Below are 16,151 nucleotides of genomic sequence, written 5' to 3'. Positions count from 1 at the left end.
ATGCTAGTTTAGAAGTGTTTTGCAGATAGCTTTGAGGTATGGGATGAAAAGTTAGCAATCAGTTAAGGAATGAGGAAAATACAGAGCACTTCACTCTTAGAGTGAAGCAGAAGTTACCTTATGATGCCTTCTGAAAGGTGTGAAATGTAAATAGAGGGCAGGTTTTTCAAAGTTATTGTTTGGTGACAGAAGGCCTAGCAAGTAAAATGTTTGTCCTGCTCTCTTGGCCTGTAGAAATGACATGACACTTTGATTCCCAGTTCCTGAAGAGGGGCATGTGCATCTCCCTTCCCCAACTGGAATATGTTGGAGTGTGGGGACTTAGTTCCCTAGAGCAATCTATGTTCAAGCCATGGTGGAGCTCCTCCATGGTAGCGATGCTCTTCCAAATCTGCAGTTTCAAAGAGACTTCCATCCCCACTGGGTACAGCTGTGTTTTGTAGTACGCATTGCTGCTGTGGATGAGCATTACCAACAGCAGAGAAAAACAGTGAATCCAGCACTTCTCTGTTTCCCTGCTGTAACAGGATGGGGCTGATTTGCTTCAGTGCTTTACACTGAGCTTGGAACCTGTGGTTGTGGTGACTTGGTGGGATAAGCTAATGTGCGGTAAATGGCAATTGCAGTTTGCTCTGCAAATTGTGCTACTGCTGTGAACTGACCTCTCTTGAAAATACTGAACTTCAGGACGTTCTGTGTTCAGCTGTTCATTTCTGTTTATTCTGCCGAAGCACTGGTTGGTAATAATCAGGTTCCTTCCAGCTGGGCAATTTGGCTGGTAAAGCAGCTAGTGTGAAACAAAGGCTGTATAAGGGGCAGCCGTTCAGGTGCGAGAGATCCATGATTTTTCTATACCCTGCTTACAAACGCAGTTACTGAAATCCGCTTTCGGCACCGAGCTGCAGCGGACGGCGGGCGGGAAGGAAGCGCCCCGCTCACACCGCCGGAGGAAACGCCCTCCGCTCGTGCTCTCGCCCACGCCCACCCCGAGCCGATCCCGGAGGAGGAGGTCTGGGGCGATGCTGGCTGGACTGGGGCGGGCGGTGCGGAGCCTGCCGCCGGGCGACGGGCGGATCCGGCTGCTGGTGGGCTGCCGGGCGGTGCGGAGCAGAGGGGATGGCCGCCCGCCCCTCTCGGCGGCGCAGGTGAGTGGGGGGGGGGGGGGGCTCGGTCCGGCGGCGAGGCACCGCTCGGGAAGTTCGGCCGCCGGCGGGGAGCGGCGGGGCGGGGCAGCAGTCCTGGGGTGGTGGGGCCACCCGGGAGCGCCCTATGCCGGCGTCATACGGCGGCTGTTTCGCTGCCACCGACGCGGCTGTCGCCTCGCCCGCCGGCACAGCCCAGCGGTTCTTCGGGGTAGAGGAGTTACGGGGCGCTGTTATGACTTAGGAGAAGTGAAAGACAAAAAGAAAAACCACAGAACTTTTCAAGTGCTGCTGTGGCACTTCGTTGTGTGCAGCCTCTGAGGCTAACAGAGGTCCCCAGGCTACAGGGCAGGGCGGCTAGCAGGCCCTGTGGCTGCCTGCCAGGGAAGGACGAGCTGTGATCCCTGGTGACCGTTTTTAACAGCAGAGATGTGTGTGCGTTTGCTGATGTTGATGTGATGTAGCAGACCACGATGCTGTCCTCTGCCCGAAGGAAGGGAGACCCGTCCGGGAGGTGATGATGTACAAGGAAGTGCTGAGTGGGGCTGTGTGGCCTGCACGGGTGTTGTGCCCCACTCAGAAACATCCAGCACCTACACATGTGTGTCTTGACACAGATTACTGCACCCAGTGTGCTTAAAGAGCCACCTGCAGAATCCCCTAGTGTTAATTTGGCCCTACTCTGTTAATCTGAGAAGCTTTCTTAGCTCTGTCACAGCTGTGTTAGGAAGACACTTAAGAAGGGAATTAAAATAAATATTGGCTTAGCTGTCTTCATCTCTTGAGGTTTAAATGTGGAGTGCTAAGAATGTTGCCTCTTGTAGGGAGCATTTACATTGCCATTCAGAACTCTCTGATGCTACGTGTCCAATTTATTACCTCTGACTTTGGTGGGGTGCAGCTTTGAAACAAGCTTTGTGCTTCTGAAGGGCCCTGAAGTGAGGCTGAAAACTGACGAAGTTTCAGGAGGGTGTGCCAAAAAGGAGAAGAGGAGGAGAAATGAGCAGGAGAATGATCCCCTGCCCTCCAGTGGGAGGGAACATGACAGTGACACAATTCAGGAGTGAAATTCTCGCACTTTCTGGTTTAAGGAGAGTTTCTGTTGAGGATTTTTCTGAAGTGATAGTTCTTGGAGTAAGTTAATATGAAATGCTTTTTATATTAGCTGTTCTGAGGTGTTTTTTTTTCTTTTTTCCTACAGAGCCATTAGCATGACAACATGAGGCTTGTTTACTTTTTTTCCCCCCCCCTCCTGTGTTTATCTTTGGACACCTTTCAAATTTGTGCTTCTGTAGAGCAGCTCAGGCAGTTAACTTTTATCATAAAACATGTTAACTTAAGCCTTGGTGTGTTCTGGTGCCCTGCTCTCCAGCTCACTGTCGTACTGCAAGCTGTGATGGAGATTAATATGTCCAGGCATCTTCTGTGGCACTGACTGTGGGCCTCCATCGGCAAAGCTGGAGGTGATATTTTTGTGTCTATGTAGAGTTGTCATATGCCATGGGGATGCTTGTGTGAGCAGATGTGTAAGCAAGGTATCTATTTGTATGCTGTGCTTCTGACCAATAAATAAGCTACCCCAGGGGTAAATCATATGCTCTGGAATGCCTAATTTTTGCCATGGTTTTTCTGTAAAAGCAGCAATTGCCACCTGAAGAGCAGGATCCTCAACTGTCAGCTTTTCAGCTCCACAGTTGAACAAAATCCTCACCTTCTTTGATGGCTCTGATTAAGGCCACTATGCTTTCAGCATAATGTTTATGGAAATCCAACTTTATTTTACCAACTTGGCTTTTTAGTTATATGAGTTGATTTGTATAGCATGACTTTTTCATGCTGAGAAGTATTCAGCATTTACATAGACACACAGTTTTTCAGGTGAAATACTGTGTTTTTTGGGGGCAGGCCTTATTACTGCAGCACAGAATTTCCTTCCCAGAAGGATGTGGTTCATTTTGGTGGAGTCCCAGATTTGTAATGCCACAGCTGTTTGGTTTGTGCTGAAACTTTGGGGCTGCCAGCTGTTTTGTTTCCTCTTGCTTTGCACATGTGAACCCCATGCTCAAAGAAATGCTCAGCTTTTACGGCTTTTAGTGAGGAAGAGTTCTTCCTGTGTCGTGATGGAGAACAGATGTGTTAACACAAAATTGAGCTGAAAGTTGCCATATTTTCTTGGCTGCTCATAAACAGTCAGAGCCAGAAAACACTTTTTTAAAACACAATCTACCAGATTTGGCACTGCAGAGAAACTAAAATGGATTTGCTTTTTATGGCCACTCATATACATGAGATTCTCAGTTTAGTTCATGCAGTGGAGATCTGTACCAGGCTGCCTACAGCCCTGGAGATTTCAGCTGCTATTGGAATCAAAGCCTGAGTTATGCTGTTTCTTGTAGCTTTTTAAAACTAGGTTCCCTTGCAGTTCCACAGTACTCTTGCAAAACTGTTTCTGTGCTGTGTGGTGTTGCTGGTGTGGTGACAGTGTCTCCTAGGCACGGCTTGTATTGAGAGAGTAAGGAAGGAACTGAAATGGGAAAGCTGTTTCTTTACAAAGCATTAGTTCTGTTTAACGTTGTTTATTCAGAACATGTCCCACTTTTGTGTGTGGGTTTCTCTTATTGTCTATCTGCACGGTTAAGATTATGTATAAGCTGTGAGATGGGTTTGCAAATATGCCTGTGAAAAGTGTTGCAAGTTTGTTTACTTTCCATGGTAGGAAATGAAGTATGCTCCTTGTTGAGGGAAGGATTCTTCCTGATTGCAAATTATAGCCAGTTGGGGAACTACTGGGGTTGGATACCTGCAGAAAGCAGGGCAATGAGTATTTTTGGTTTTGTCCTTCAGTGTCATCCATATCATTTGAAAGTATATTTTTTTAATACTCTCAGCTGACAAGCTGTTGGCTTTGCTGTGCTTCAAACTGGCCCTAACTTTGTCTTGTCCTTCCAGATAATAACTTCTAGTTACTCCTGTTTTATTCCAGATTGCCATACTGCTTTTAGTGTTACTCATTTCCAGTTTGTCCTCTGGTTTTAGGTGGTATGTATGATATCAAACTAGATGTGTCCAAACAGCCACAGGATAACTTAAAATGTTTTTCCTTGTTTTTCCCCTATCATTTAGCTTTTGCCTGCTTCCAAGATACTCTACCAAAGTAGGAACCACAGGGCATCACAGCAGCTATGGAATTTAGGTTATTGAGTGTCTTGTGCAATTGAGTACTCCACTTACATGACAGGGATGATGCATATTTATTTGCAGCCTACGTAGGTCCTTTGGAGAGTGGTGTATAATTGAAGCTGGGAATAATTTGTGGCCACTGGGTGAGCTTTCCCCCTCTTTTCATTTCTTACAACTAAAGTTTGCTTAATTATCCAAATGCTGTTTTCTAGTTCAGAATCCTTGTATTGTTAACACAATGCCATACACCCACCTGAATTGTCTATGGAAGTGCTGTTTACTCAATATATTAACTTACAAATGTCTTCAGGTCATTTAAAAGATTGTAGTCATCTACTGCAGGAATTGTGTATATCTCAGTAAGTTAGTATCCAAGAACAATGAAACTGTGTCTACGCCAGAATAACAGGGCAGTGCTAGGGATGGCTGCTGGATGCTTTCTGCTCTTATTCTTTCCATGTCTGGCAGATGGGAGATAGCTGCACTTGCTCTGATAAACTTGCTTTTGGAGAGGGATGTGTGTATCATGGAGATTCATCATCCTTTTTACTTCTGAGCGTGCTCTAGCTGTTCAGTATTTTACCATGTGTTGTGAAGAGCATTCTTACATGATAGCAAAGTAATAGGCCATGCTTCTGAAAACTTTAGAAATAAGTGACTGTACTTATATCCAACAGGCAAAGGGAAGTGCAGATGTAGATATCTGTCTGTTGGTAACCCTTCTGACAGTGTTTGCTTTTATGTTTTGGGTTTTTTCTTTTCAGTTTAAAGTGGGGATAGGAGCAGTCATGCCATGAAGCGGTACCTGTGTGAGGCTCACTGACATTGTGAAGGAGATAACAGGAAATAATACTGCAATTTCAAGTGTTGCTGTGATAATCCAAGCAGTGCTGTAAGCATGAGTACACTTTTAGGCCTTATGGGATGAGGAACATCCTAGGCAAGCCCTGTTCCTTCCAGCGCTCTGAGTGAGGCTTTTTTCTGTACCTGTAAAAAGACTGATTGATATTGAACTTTTTAAGAATGTGTGAGGAAAATCGCTCTGCGAATGCCTCAGGTGCTCTGAAGTCACCACAATCACTGCTTGAGTGCTAATACTTAATACTGTTTACAAATGTAGTGTGTCTTAAGAACATTAATCTCTTCTAATAATGTTTTTTTTTTCCGATGCTCTTTCCATGTATTAAAATATTGTTTTGAAGCTTAAAACTGAAAAATTTAAAGCCCATAATATCTTGTTTCTGAAGGAGTGGGAGAAGAATGAAAGGGATTGTTTCTTTTTATTTGTTTTGATTTAATTTTTGTGGTGACTATTCCACCTTCTGAAGTCCTTCCTGTACAGTAAGAAACTTGGCACTGGAAGGAAAGCAAGGGGTATGTCTGTTCTCAGCATTTAGTTAAACATTAAAATTTTGATTTTCTTTTTTTACCACCACCCTCCTGCATCTGCAGGGCAGTGAACTAAAGGAAAACTAATGGAATTGGTAGAGGCAGTTGATTTCTCCAGGATCTTTTCCACCCTGGCAGCAAGTCAACAGCAAAGATGAATTGCTCATTCTGTTATTGCAGCCAGGTGAGAAAGCAGTAAGCTCTTCTGAGCCCAGAGGTCTTTCACAGTCACTTCTGAGCCTTGTTGTAATATAGTGTTGATTGAGATGCTTCTGTTAAGGATGTCTAACACTAGCTCTCAGTTGATGATTCCTTTCTCCTTTTTCCAGAAAGTTGAAAGGAAGAGACAGGCTGTCTCCCTAGCTAAGCGTCCTAGGCTAAAGCAGTGAGCCCAGCAAACAATTAAGCCATTTGTTCTCTGAACTGGAACAGGGAGGCTAGGCACAGGACAATTTCCATGCCTGCCAGTTTCTTTGCTGTGACCTTTTCTATCCTTATCTGACTCATGCATCCTGGATCATCTTGACACTGCACCTGAAGGTGCAGTGTCTCTTGTGTACCATCTGCAGAGTGCTTTGTGTCTGCCAGTCTGGCTGCTCTTTCATTCCTGCAGTGTGGGGGGTCAGCATGCTCTGTAAATGTGCTTCTGTGAGCCGTTTGTAGCTGAATGAGTATGTGAGAAATATGTGGTCTGTTCACTGTGAGGGTAGATGGCTCTCAGGGAATGTGTGGCATGGTGTCTGTGATTCCCCAAGGGCTGGGGAAGTGTGGATTTAGACTCTGAAGGTTGAGTTCACCACTTGTAAGTCTCTCAGAGTGGCTTTATCTGCTATAACACAATAGCTGAAGAAGAGAATAGAAACTAAAAATGAACACTGATTGGCCATTTGCCTGCTAAATATTGTATTGTTTCTAATTGGTCCATAACTGACTCTTCATCCATTCCTGGCTGACTAGGAGCGATCTCATGCTCTGTGCAGCCACGTCAAGTGTAAGCAGGCAGTGTGTGAGTAAACAGCTTTGTGCTGGTGTGGTGGTGCACAACCTCCTTTTGCTGGGGAGTGAATACGTAGCGCTCCTTGAGATAATGTTCACTGTGAAAACAGAAAACTTGTGCTTTTAGAAGCTGCACTTATCACAGTGAGCAGATGGTGCATCATCAAAAGGACAGAAAAAATGAATACATTATACACAGACAAGATTGTAACTTTTTTCTCAATTTCAGATAAGCAATATTGAAGCAATTATCTTGTCATTTGCTCTCTGGTCATTTTAGATCGTGATTACTTCAGCCTTCACATTCTAGTCAGATGGAGAGGAGATACAATGTCATCTTGTATGAAGTATTTTGTTACTCTCCAATGCAGGTAACAGTTTCATCTTCCTGCTCTCCCTATTATTGCTTAACTGTAGAGAAAGAGTCCATGAGGTTGATTCAGAGATGCTTCTGTGATCTTTAAATATCTCATGTGTTTGAGTGGAGGAGATTACATTGCTTTTCTTCCTGGCAAATCAAATTTAATATATCATGAGGAAATCAGTTTGGGCAGAGTGCTCTGCTGTGCAGAAGACAAATGTATTTGAAAGAAAGAACATTTCTCCATGGAGAGTACACCTGCTGGTTGGAGTCCTTTTACTATTATGTTCACTAAACAGTGTTGCTGTGGCTTTGTTCAAGTTTTCTATATTTCTTTTCTTAGGACCTGTCTCATTCTCTAAACCTTCTCTTGCAAAATATCTCTTACTTGGTATTCTTTACTTGCTTTTTGAACCAGCCTCTCAGCAGAGCAATGCCACATCCCATAGTGCAGTCTGTGGAAGACAGACTTCTATTTATTTATTTTTTTAGTAAAACCTTTCCTTCACCTTTACATGTAGGTTTAAAAAGACCTGAACACCTGCCCTCCTAGAGCCCCCTGTGGCCCTTGTGTTCCATGCCTGGCCTCTCCCACAGCTAGCATAAACCTTGCCTTGCAGCAGGGGTCTCTCTGTGGGCTGCAATTATGGGACAGAGGGTGAGTTGGCTGTGACCTTTTATTGCAGTGGTCACTTAGTAAGCAGGTGAGTTAGAAGCTGCATGCTGAAGTGATTCTTTGGGAGAGGGTCAGAGGACTGGGCTGTGCAAGTGAGTAGAAAATAGAAAAGTTTTTAATCACAGCATAAGCTACATTAGAGTGAGAAGATGGCAAATGTGCTGTGTAGCCACTGGGTAGCTCAGTTTCCTTTTCTGCAGCTCCTATCTCTGCCATGCCCTAGAGAATGACAGAAGCTGGAAAGAGGAGTTTGCAAACAGTAAAATTAAAACAATTACAAAAAACAGAAGCCTAGAGGAAGGAACACACCTGTCATAGACATGCAATATCAAAATATATAATAAGAATAATATCAATTCCGGGGAAGATTTAGATTAGACCTGAGGAAACATTTTTTTTCTGAAAGAGTGGTCAGGTACTGGAATGGCCTGCCTAGGGAGGTGGTTGAGGCACCATCCCTAGCGCTGTTCAAGAAGCGTTTAGATGAGGTGCTAAGGGATTTGATTTAGTAGTTGGGTAGGGATAGTGATAGGAGGATGGTTGGACTAGATCTTGTAGGTCCTTTCCAACCTTATGAGCCTATAAGAATAGTGGGTTCTTAGAGCACTGTTATTTCCTGCTTTTTGATAGCAATATTAGCATCTTCTGGGTCTGAATTGTGAGGGAATTGCCACACAGCAACTCGTGATCTTAAGCTATTTGCTTGCTTCTGCTACCAGAGGGGAGGGTAAGGTGTCTGTCTTCTTAGTGCCTCTGGTTTCACTTCACTACATGTTCAAACAGGAAAAACTGAGTCAAGTATTGGAGCTGTTTTGTGAGGAACTTCTGTATGTGGTAACCAAACCCTGATGCTAAATTCTACATGGAATTTGTGCTAGATCTGGCTTTTAGTTCACACATTCTTGTTTAACTGATTATGCTGCTGGCTGTATCCTGGGTTCTTCACACTTTCTCAAAGGCTGCTTTTAAGTGACTCTCAGACTGTTCAGGTATTGTGGTACTTACACTCATGGCATGCATTTTGGCAGCTTACTGTTGGTTGGTAAACTTCTGAAAGCTATTGTTCTCCCTTCAGTATCTCAAAGCATAAGCTTCGCTAAAGGTGCAGCACTGCAGACTAGAAAGGTTCAGAATGGGTGGACTCCTGGGGGCTTTGATTTGGGAGATGACCTGCTGCAGAATGGCTCTCAGCTTGACTTATACTCTCTAAACTAAGGGAGGCCTAATAAAAATCTCAAAGGATCCTGCAAGAGTATATTCACAGAATGTGGCACCATAGCAGCATCTTTTACTTGCAATCAATCCAGCTGGTACAGTTTCACAGCTAGTTGCAGCTGATTTCAAGCAAAAGCAGTTTACTGTGAAGTGGGTGATGTCTTTTTTTTCTTCCTTTTCCTTCAAAGCTGGAGCTAGCCTCACTTCAATATGCAAACAGTTGAGATTTTTGCAGTGAGGTTCCCATCACTTTTTTTTTCTCATTGCAATCTGTTAGTTGTGAGAGTATGCTCTCATAGTCTTTATTGTAGTCATCTAAAACTGGAGCTATCTGTATCTGAAGCCATAGAGTCTTGCATGCTGTAGGATATTAAAGTGTAGTTCATATTTAGGTTTGCAATCTTTAGCCAGAAGCCAAAGATGTGTGCTCAGTATTCGTAATCAGTCTTTCTGGTGTAATAAAACTGGGTATGCTTGAAGCATCCTGGCCCAGAGCTGTGCAGTTCCAGGCTTGGTGTTGCAATGCCCGTGACTGTAGGCATCCTAGAAAGGTAAATGACTGAGCTGGGTCAATTAAAAGAGCCCAGGCTTTGTGCAAGTAAATTGCAGCTGTTGAGCCATGTGTGCTCCTGAGGATACTGACCCTGAGCTATCTTCTTGGCACTGAAAGTGTATAGTGTATATCTTCTATAGACCACACCCTGATTAAGGCAAGCCGTCACAGTAGTGTCATCCTTCAGCACTTCATAAAGCTTGTTTCCTTGTGTGACAGTTGCCTTGCCTTCTGCAATGGCTGTCACTCCTCTGGTGAACAGGGATGCAACTGTCTTTGGGAATTCCCTTCACCAGCTGATGGAAAAACATGTTTTTGCTGCCTTTCAAATATGAATACACTTTGAGTTTGTTAGGAGGACAATCTTATGAGCATGCACTCCATCACAAGCCATTACACCATGTCTGGTCTCCCTTGGCATTAACCATCAGTAGTCTGTAGTTTTTTGTAATGCACAAAACCTTTACGTAAGTTACGAATATTCCTAACTGTATTGCTGCATGCAATAACATAATAGATATCAGAAATTATGAACAAACTTGAAAAAAAAAAAGACATGTACATGCTAATAATTTTGGATGCTGTGCAACATTTAGAATTCGAGCCCTTAGGTATGGCTGTTGGTCTTTGTGATTTTCCTAGTAGTTCCTGTGTTTTGGAGGAAGCTCTGTGGTGGTGAGCTGTCACCTGACTCAAGGACTTGAGCTTTAAGGAAAATACACTGCACCATTTCCAGCCTTCAGATGGTTAGGGTCTGCTGTCAGGGCAGTGCAGTGCTCCAGGAGAAGCCAGCAGGAAATGTGCAAGTCCAAGAAACTATGGTTGAGCCCCAGCAGCATGTATGCAGGGGAAATGAAATGTTGAACAAAAGTGCTTATCCAAATCAATGGTGAAAACAGAGCTGTTGGACTTTGGTGTTTATCTCAAACTATCAATATTTATTGAGTAGTTAGTATTGTTACTGGCCCGTTGCACTTTGCTCAGTGTGACCTGTACCTGGCCTTTTTATCTCCTCACAAATGCAGAAATGTTCAGGATATCCAGTTTTGATTAAATAATTTGTGTAGCGTTTATTAATGCCTCTGCTTAAATGTGAGCAGAGTGCATCAGACTTCAGCTGCAACAAGCAGATGTGGAAGAAGGCAGATTCTTAACTGAACTTAGTGTTATTCTATGTGAAAGGAAAATACAGATGAGGGGAAAGTGGGCATAGAGACTGGTGGGTCTTCCTGCCCATCATCCCCACAGAACAAGTGAGTAAAGAGATTTTCAGTGCATTCATTAACCCATATCAGATCTTCCCTTGAGGAACTGGCAGACAGCAAAAGCACACTGCAGCAAAATGTTGGTGTGGTGACTGTGACTGTTCTATCCCTTGTTTTCTTCCAGGATGTCACTTTGCAAACATGGATCTTTTATTGCTAATTAGATATTTTTTGCTCACTTGCTAGACTGTTGGTAAGCCATCCTTGAATTAGTCAGGTGATCTTTTGCACTCCAGAAAAGCTCTCTTGAGGTGTTAAGTACAAGCTACTGCAGGTTGTCCAGTATGGTGTTTTCTCAAGACAATTCAGATGTAAATGTTACTCACATGACAACAAGAATTCTCCTGCTGTGTGTTTGTGGGGAAGGTTGTTCCCTTTCAGCACCGGTCTTCACAGTAGAGCAGCAAGTGGTGAGAGCTGGTCCCAGCTGCTCTGTTCTTGTAAGAAGAGTAGTGTGTTGCTGGTGCTGGGGATCTGTGTTTTCCATGGCAGGGATTTCCCAGTCAAAGCCCTGGAGTTGGAAAAATCCAAGCAACTGGCATTAGTCCTAGTTTAAGAGCTTGAAGAAAAAAAGAAATGAGGCATCACTTTTTCTCATCTGCTGCCAAATGTAACATTATGGCCTGTTTTGATGCCAGTGCTGGAGTAAATTTACTCATGCTAATAACATGCCAGGAGAGTGAGTCCTGTGCTGTCCAAGGAGTACAGCACTTCAACTGTTGCTGGGAACCTAGAGGTGTCTGCTATGGTGCTGTCCTGGCTTTGCACTGATGAAATAGTGGATTGTGAAATTCTCATTTTAAAAAGCAAAACAATGCTTCTGATGGAAGCAGTGGGCTCTTGCTGCACATTAGTGACAGGTGAGGATTGGCCACTCCCTGGAGCAGGCAGCACTAGGGCTAGGAGGTACCAGTATTCAGGGCTGCCTTCTGCTGACCTTTGCCCATAGCCACAGGGACTTGATGTTGTTCAACAGCTTGTCTATAGTCAGCCAGAGAACACTTAATCCATAGCTGGAAAATGTCATCCCTCTGTCTACTCCAAGTACTTTTAAAGAAAATAGTCTGCTAGTAAGAGCTGTTTGCTTCTAGCCTACACTAGTGAGTAGGTTGTGCTACTGGCTTCAGACATCTAAGCGTCATGCTAAAGTGTAGGTGAGAAGCAGGTTGGGAATTAGGTTGGTATTGTTCTGATAGTTAATTATTTACCCACAGCAGGCTGCTCCTGGTCTCATTTTTCTTCACCCCTCAGTATTCTGAGGTAGTAAACCATGCAGGGATCATGTTTCTCTAGGGCACGGCTGCAAAAGTATCTGCTTCTTGATTGAGGACAGTTTGTGTCCTCAATCAAGAACCAGGAATGCCTGGTTCAAGACACACTGAATGTTTTGTGAGTGCCACTGGAAAGCAAAGTTGCTGCTTCAGCTGGGGAGTTGATGTAGTGCAGTGAGAGGAATACTGTTTGTCTCCAGGCTTCCTATTACTGCAAACCCAGATCATTGAAGGGAACTCACAAGCAGTGTCAATAGTTAAAGGCTGTAGAGATTATTTTATAAGGGGAAAAAAAAAGATTAAATACACATCATTGGCCTAGGCAATAACTATAGAGGTTCATAAATAAACAAGCATGAGAGGTAAGAGCATAGGAAATAGAAAGGAACTGTATGAGTGGTTGGCGATATGGCTGAAGTAAGAAGGAAGCTTTGGATATCTCATGTGTGACTCCTCAAGAGTGAAATGCTCTTGGCTTTTAAACACCTTCCCCAGGGAGAAAATGGCAATTCATTACTGGATGGACATGGTGCTATGCTGGACAGAAATCCAATAAATATTTAGAATGAAAAATCTCATCCATTTAGGGTGGTCAGATCAATGTATTGAGTCTGGCTTCATCCTCTGACATTAGTCACAGTCAGCGTTATTTGAATCTGTTGTGAAGGACATGCAGCATATGGAAAGTGAATTGTGCTCTGCAGGGTGCCTGCAGGCAAATGTGCATTTACAAGCCTGGCAATGTACCCACCCACTCTGCTCATCTCGATGGCAGTGTCACAGTCAGCTTGGATCTCAAGTTTACAGGACAGTGTATCCTGTTAGCTGTACTTCATGCCCTTATTGGGAAGGGAAATCCAATGTCAGACAAGGGAGCGGGCCTTGTCTGTGCAGTCACTGGAGGGAGCAGGGTGCTGAGCTAACCCTGTGTGCTCTGCTTGTCACTTCCACTTGTTGCAGCTCTTTTCTGTCTTTAGCAAAATAGCTGAAGGCTATGAGAGTGACTCTCCTAAAGCTAAGTTGACAAGTATCTTCAGTACACTGCAGTGACAGTTGTGAGACAAAACAGAACTACTGCATGACAAAGCCATCGAGCTGCCATAGTTAGCAAAACCCACATTAAATGTCCTGATGTAGTGCTCTTTCGAAGACAAAAAGAATGATGAGCTATTGCTAGCAGAGGAGAACTCTATGCAGTAACATATGGCAGTGTTTCATCATATTGTGAAATCTGAGAGATTCCCAGTGGGGTGGGTTCAATGTGCATCTCTCTGTCAGAAAGTTGCTGCTCTGAGGAGATGTCTTGAGCCCATTTGTGATTCTGAGCCATCTGAGGAGGCTCCTTGCTGGTGGCCTAGGAGGGGAAGGAAGAGCTGTGTTCCCGTGTGCATATGCACCTCACTGTCTCCCTGCTTGCTGGGCACAGGCAGTGCTGGACATTTAAATCCATCAGCTCCTGCCTTCCTTCTGGGAAGGGGTGTAGATCCTTTTGTAGGGATGTAAACTTGTGTTGTTTAATTTATGAAACAAGGAAAGCCTAATCAGGCTAATTATTCCTGCTTTTTAATCTCACAGTCAACAAGGTCTGTATCTTTTACTTGGTGCAGCAGCATGCTGGAGAAACAGAACAGATGGTAAGCAGAAATCTTTGTGATTCTGTGCTGAGATCACTTTCTTCCAGTTGCCAGCTTGTTTATTACTGATTGCCTACATCGGTCAGGTGGATTTGTGTGGGCACTGGGGTATGTGGTAGGTCTTTCCTCTTCTGTGAATGTCTTTGTGTTCTTAGCTAGTATGAATGAACATTTTTGTCTCTGGATATCTCATGTACTTTCCTGATTAATGCCTATTATGATTCTCATCTAATAAGCTCTTGTGTAAAGCTACTGGAAATCTAGTAGTAAGGAGCAAGGAATAATAATGGGGACTTCCAGGGATTCAGCCTCTCTGCTTGACTGGCATAGATTGGCAGCCCCATGGCTGCTGCTTGCTTCCTGCTTGGCACCTGAGGCAACACACAAGGTCCTCTTCTTGTTAGAGCTTTGAGATGCTGGAATGCATCCTGGAACTGATAGTGAGGCTGGAATGCAAGCACTAAGGTTCTGCAAATAATGAACAGTATTTGGCAGTAAAACAGAAGTAGATCCTGTTGGATTAACCTGAAATGATGTTCCTTACCAGAAGAAAGTTTTTGCAGTGACTTAGTTGTCTGAGCACAGTCCACGTGGCTTTCAGGGCTGTCTAGTTTAGGCGGAGGGAAGAGAAAGCATTTGATGTTGCCTCTCTTTCCATGGAAGAAGTAGTTTGTGAGTCCTTTAAAGGCAGTAAATGATTTTCTAAGAAAACTTTTAATTCCACTTTGTCCACATGTGAATGTTACTTTTAAGGGAGTATGAATGCCCTAAGTATGAAACAAAAAGCAAGTGATTTTTTAAAATTAGGCTTACTGACTGCCTGGAAATTGCCTGCAGCAGATAGCTTAGGATTTCAAAACAGAAAGGAAAAAGTCAGCTGTTTCCATTTGACAAAGGTTGGGGTCTGCTTGGTAGGCAGTTTTGTAAGGAAGCAGGTAATCATGCATGATACAATGTAGGTATGAAATGACAGGCTAGCTTGACCTAGAGGAGAAAATAGGCAGTTTCTTTTATTGCAGGGAATTCTTAAGCACTTATTGTGCTTGTGCTGTATGAAACGCTTTGCCATTATCTCTATTGTATTTAATGTGATTTATCTTTTTGGAGCAAATTCTTTTTGTAAAACTCACTTGAAAATTTGTCTTCTTTCCTAACAAGGAGTCTGTGCAAAAAGCACTGTAGTCCATTTTAAATCTTAATGATTCACAAATGCAAGATAGGAGCCAGTGAGGCCTAATAGAGCTACCGATGTAATGATTAGTGATACTTACTGAACTGTACTTATCTTATTCATGAATAAGGTGTCAGTGAGGTGATGTGAATTCAGTGATGCTATGCGTTTTAGGAGGCTGTTTAAGATGCTCCTACCCACTGATGTTTGAGCATCATAAGTCTGTAGAGAGAAATGCAATTACTGGTAAAACGTAGAGATTTCACAAACAGTAAGGCGGTGTCACTTGAATTTGTTCTAAAATCATAATAATTTTAGGTCAACAAAAATAAGGAAATCCATCTGGAAGTGAAGGATGCAAATGTTCTGAAGCACAGGAGGCATAGATGTATAAGGTGGCCAGATCTGAATCCTTCTTAAGGAAGCTGCAAGGACTCTCTCAAGAGTGGGGAAAAAAAAAATTCAGAGTCATAGAATAGTTGGAAGGGACCTCTGAAGACCATCTAATCCAATGCCCCTGCAATGAACAGGCACATCCACAGCTGGATCACGTTGCCCAGGGCCTTATGCAGCCTCACTTTGAAAGTCTCCAGTGGGCATCAACCACACCTCTGGGCAACCTGTTCCAGTGCCTCACCACCCTCACTGTAGAAGAGTTTTTTCCTTATATCCAACCAAAATCTACCCTTTCTAAGCTTGAAGTCATTTCCCCTTGTCCTATCGTGGAAGGCTGTTATCTGCCACCCTGGAGCCTTCTCTTGTCCAAGCTGAACAGTCCCAGTGCTCTCAGCCTGTCCTCATAGGAGAGGTGTTCCACTCCATGATTCATTTTTGTGGCCCTTCTCTGGATGTGCTCCAATAGGCCCATGTCTCTCCTGTTCTGAGGACTCCACATCTGGATGTAGTACTCCAGGTGAGCTCTCACCAGTGCAGAGTAGGGGGCAGGATCACCTCCCTCAACCTACTGGCCATGCTTCTTTTGATGCAGTCCAGGATATGGCTGGTTTTCTGGGCTGTAAGGACATGTTGCTAGCTCATGTCCAACTTGCCATCTACCATTACCCCCAGGTCTTTTTTCAGCAGGGCTGTGCTCAATCCTTTCATCCCCTAGCTCGTATTGATAATGGGGGTTGCTTTGACCCAGGTGCAAGATCTTGCACTTAGATTTGTTGAACCTCATGAGGTTCAGCTGGGTGCAGAACTCAAGCCTGTATGTCATGTTCCTCTTGATGGCATTCTTTCCCCAGCAAAAAAGCCCTGAAGGCTTTCAATCTAAGTAGCTTCTTCCACTCTACAGA

At 43.8% G+C, this 16,151-nt stretch overlaps 1 protein-coding gene across 1 annotated transcript in view; it reads left to right on the top strand.

Moving 5' to 3' along the window:
- Positions 1-993: 993 nt before the first annotated feature.
- MCUB (mitochondrial calcium uniporter dominant negative subunit beta) overlaps positions 994-16,151 on the top strand; it is a 30,446-nt gene continuing 15,288 nt past the window's right edge. Inside the window, exon 1 of the mRNA XM_065736897.1 lies at positions 994-1,145. Within this exon, the coding sequence (XP_065592969.1) occupies positions 1,020-1,145 (126 nt within the window). The 5' untranslated portion in view covers positions 994-1,019. The remainder of the gene's footprint in view (positions 1,146-16,151) is intronic.

Source organism: Cyrtonyx montezumae, unplaced genomic scaffold (assembly GCF_038088225.1).
Source record: "Cyrtonyx montezumae isolate F1298 unplaced genomic scaffold, pur_monq_1.0 scaffold_2, whole genome shotgun sequence".
NCBI lineage: Eukaryota > Metazoa > Chordata > Aves > Galliformes > Odontophoridae > Cyrtonyx > Cyrtonyx montezumae.
Note: the sequence above shows the minus strand (reverse complement) of the source record. Positions and strands in the feature narration are given on the sequence as shown.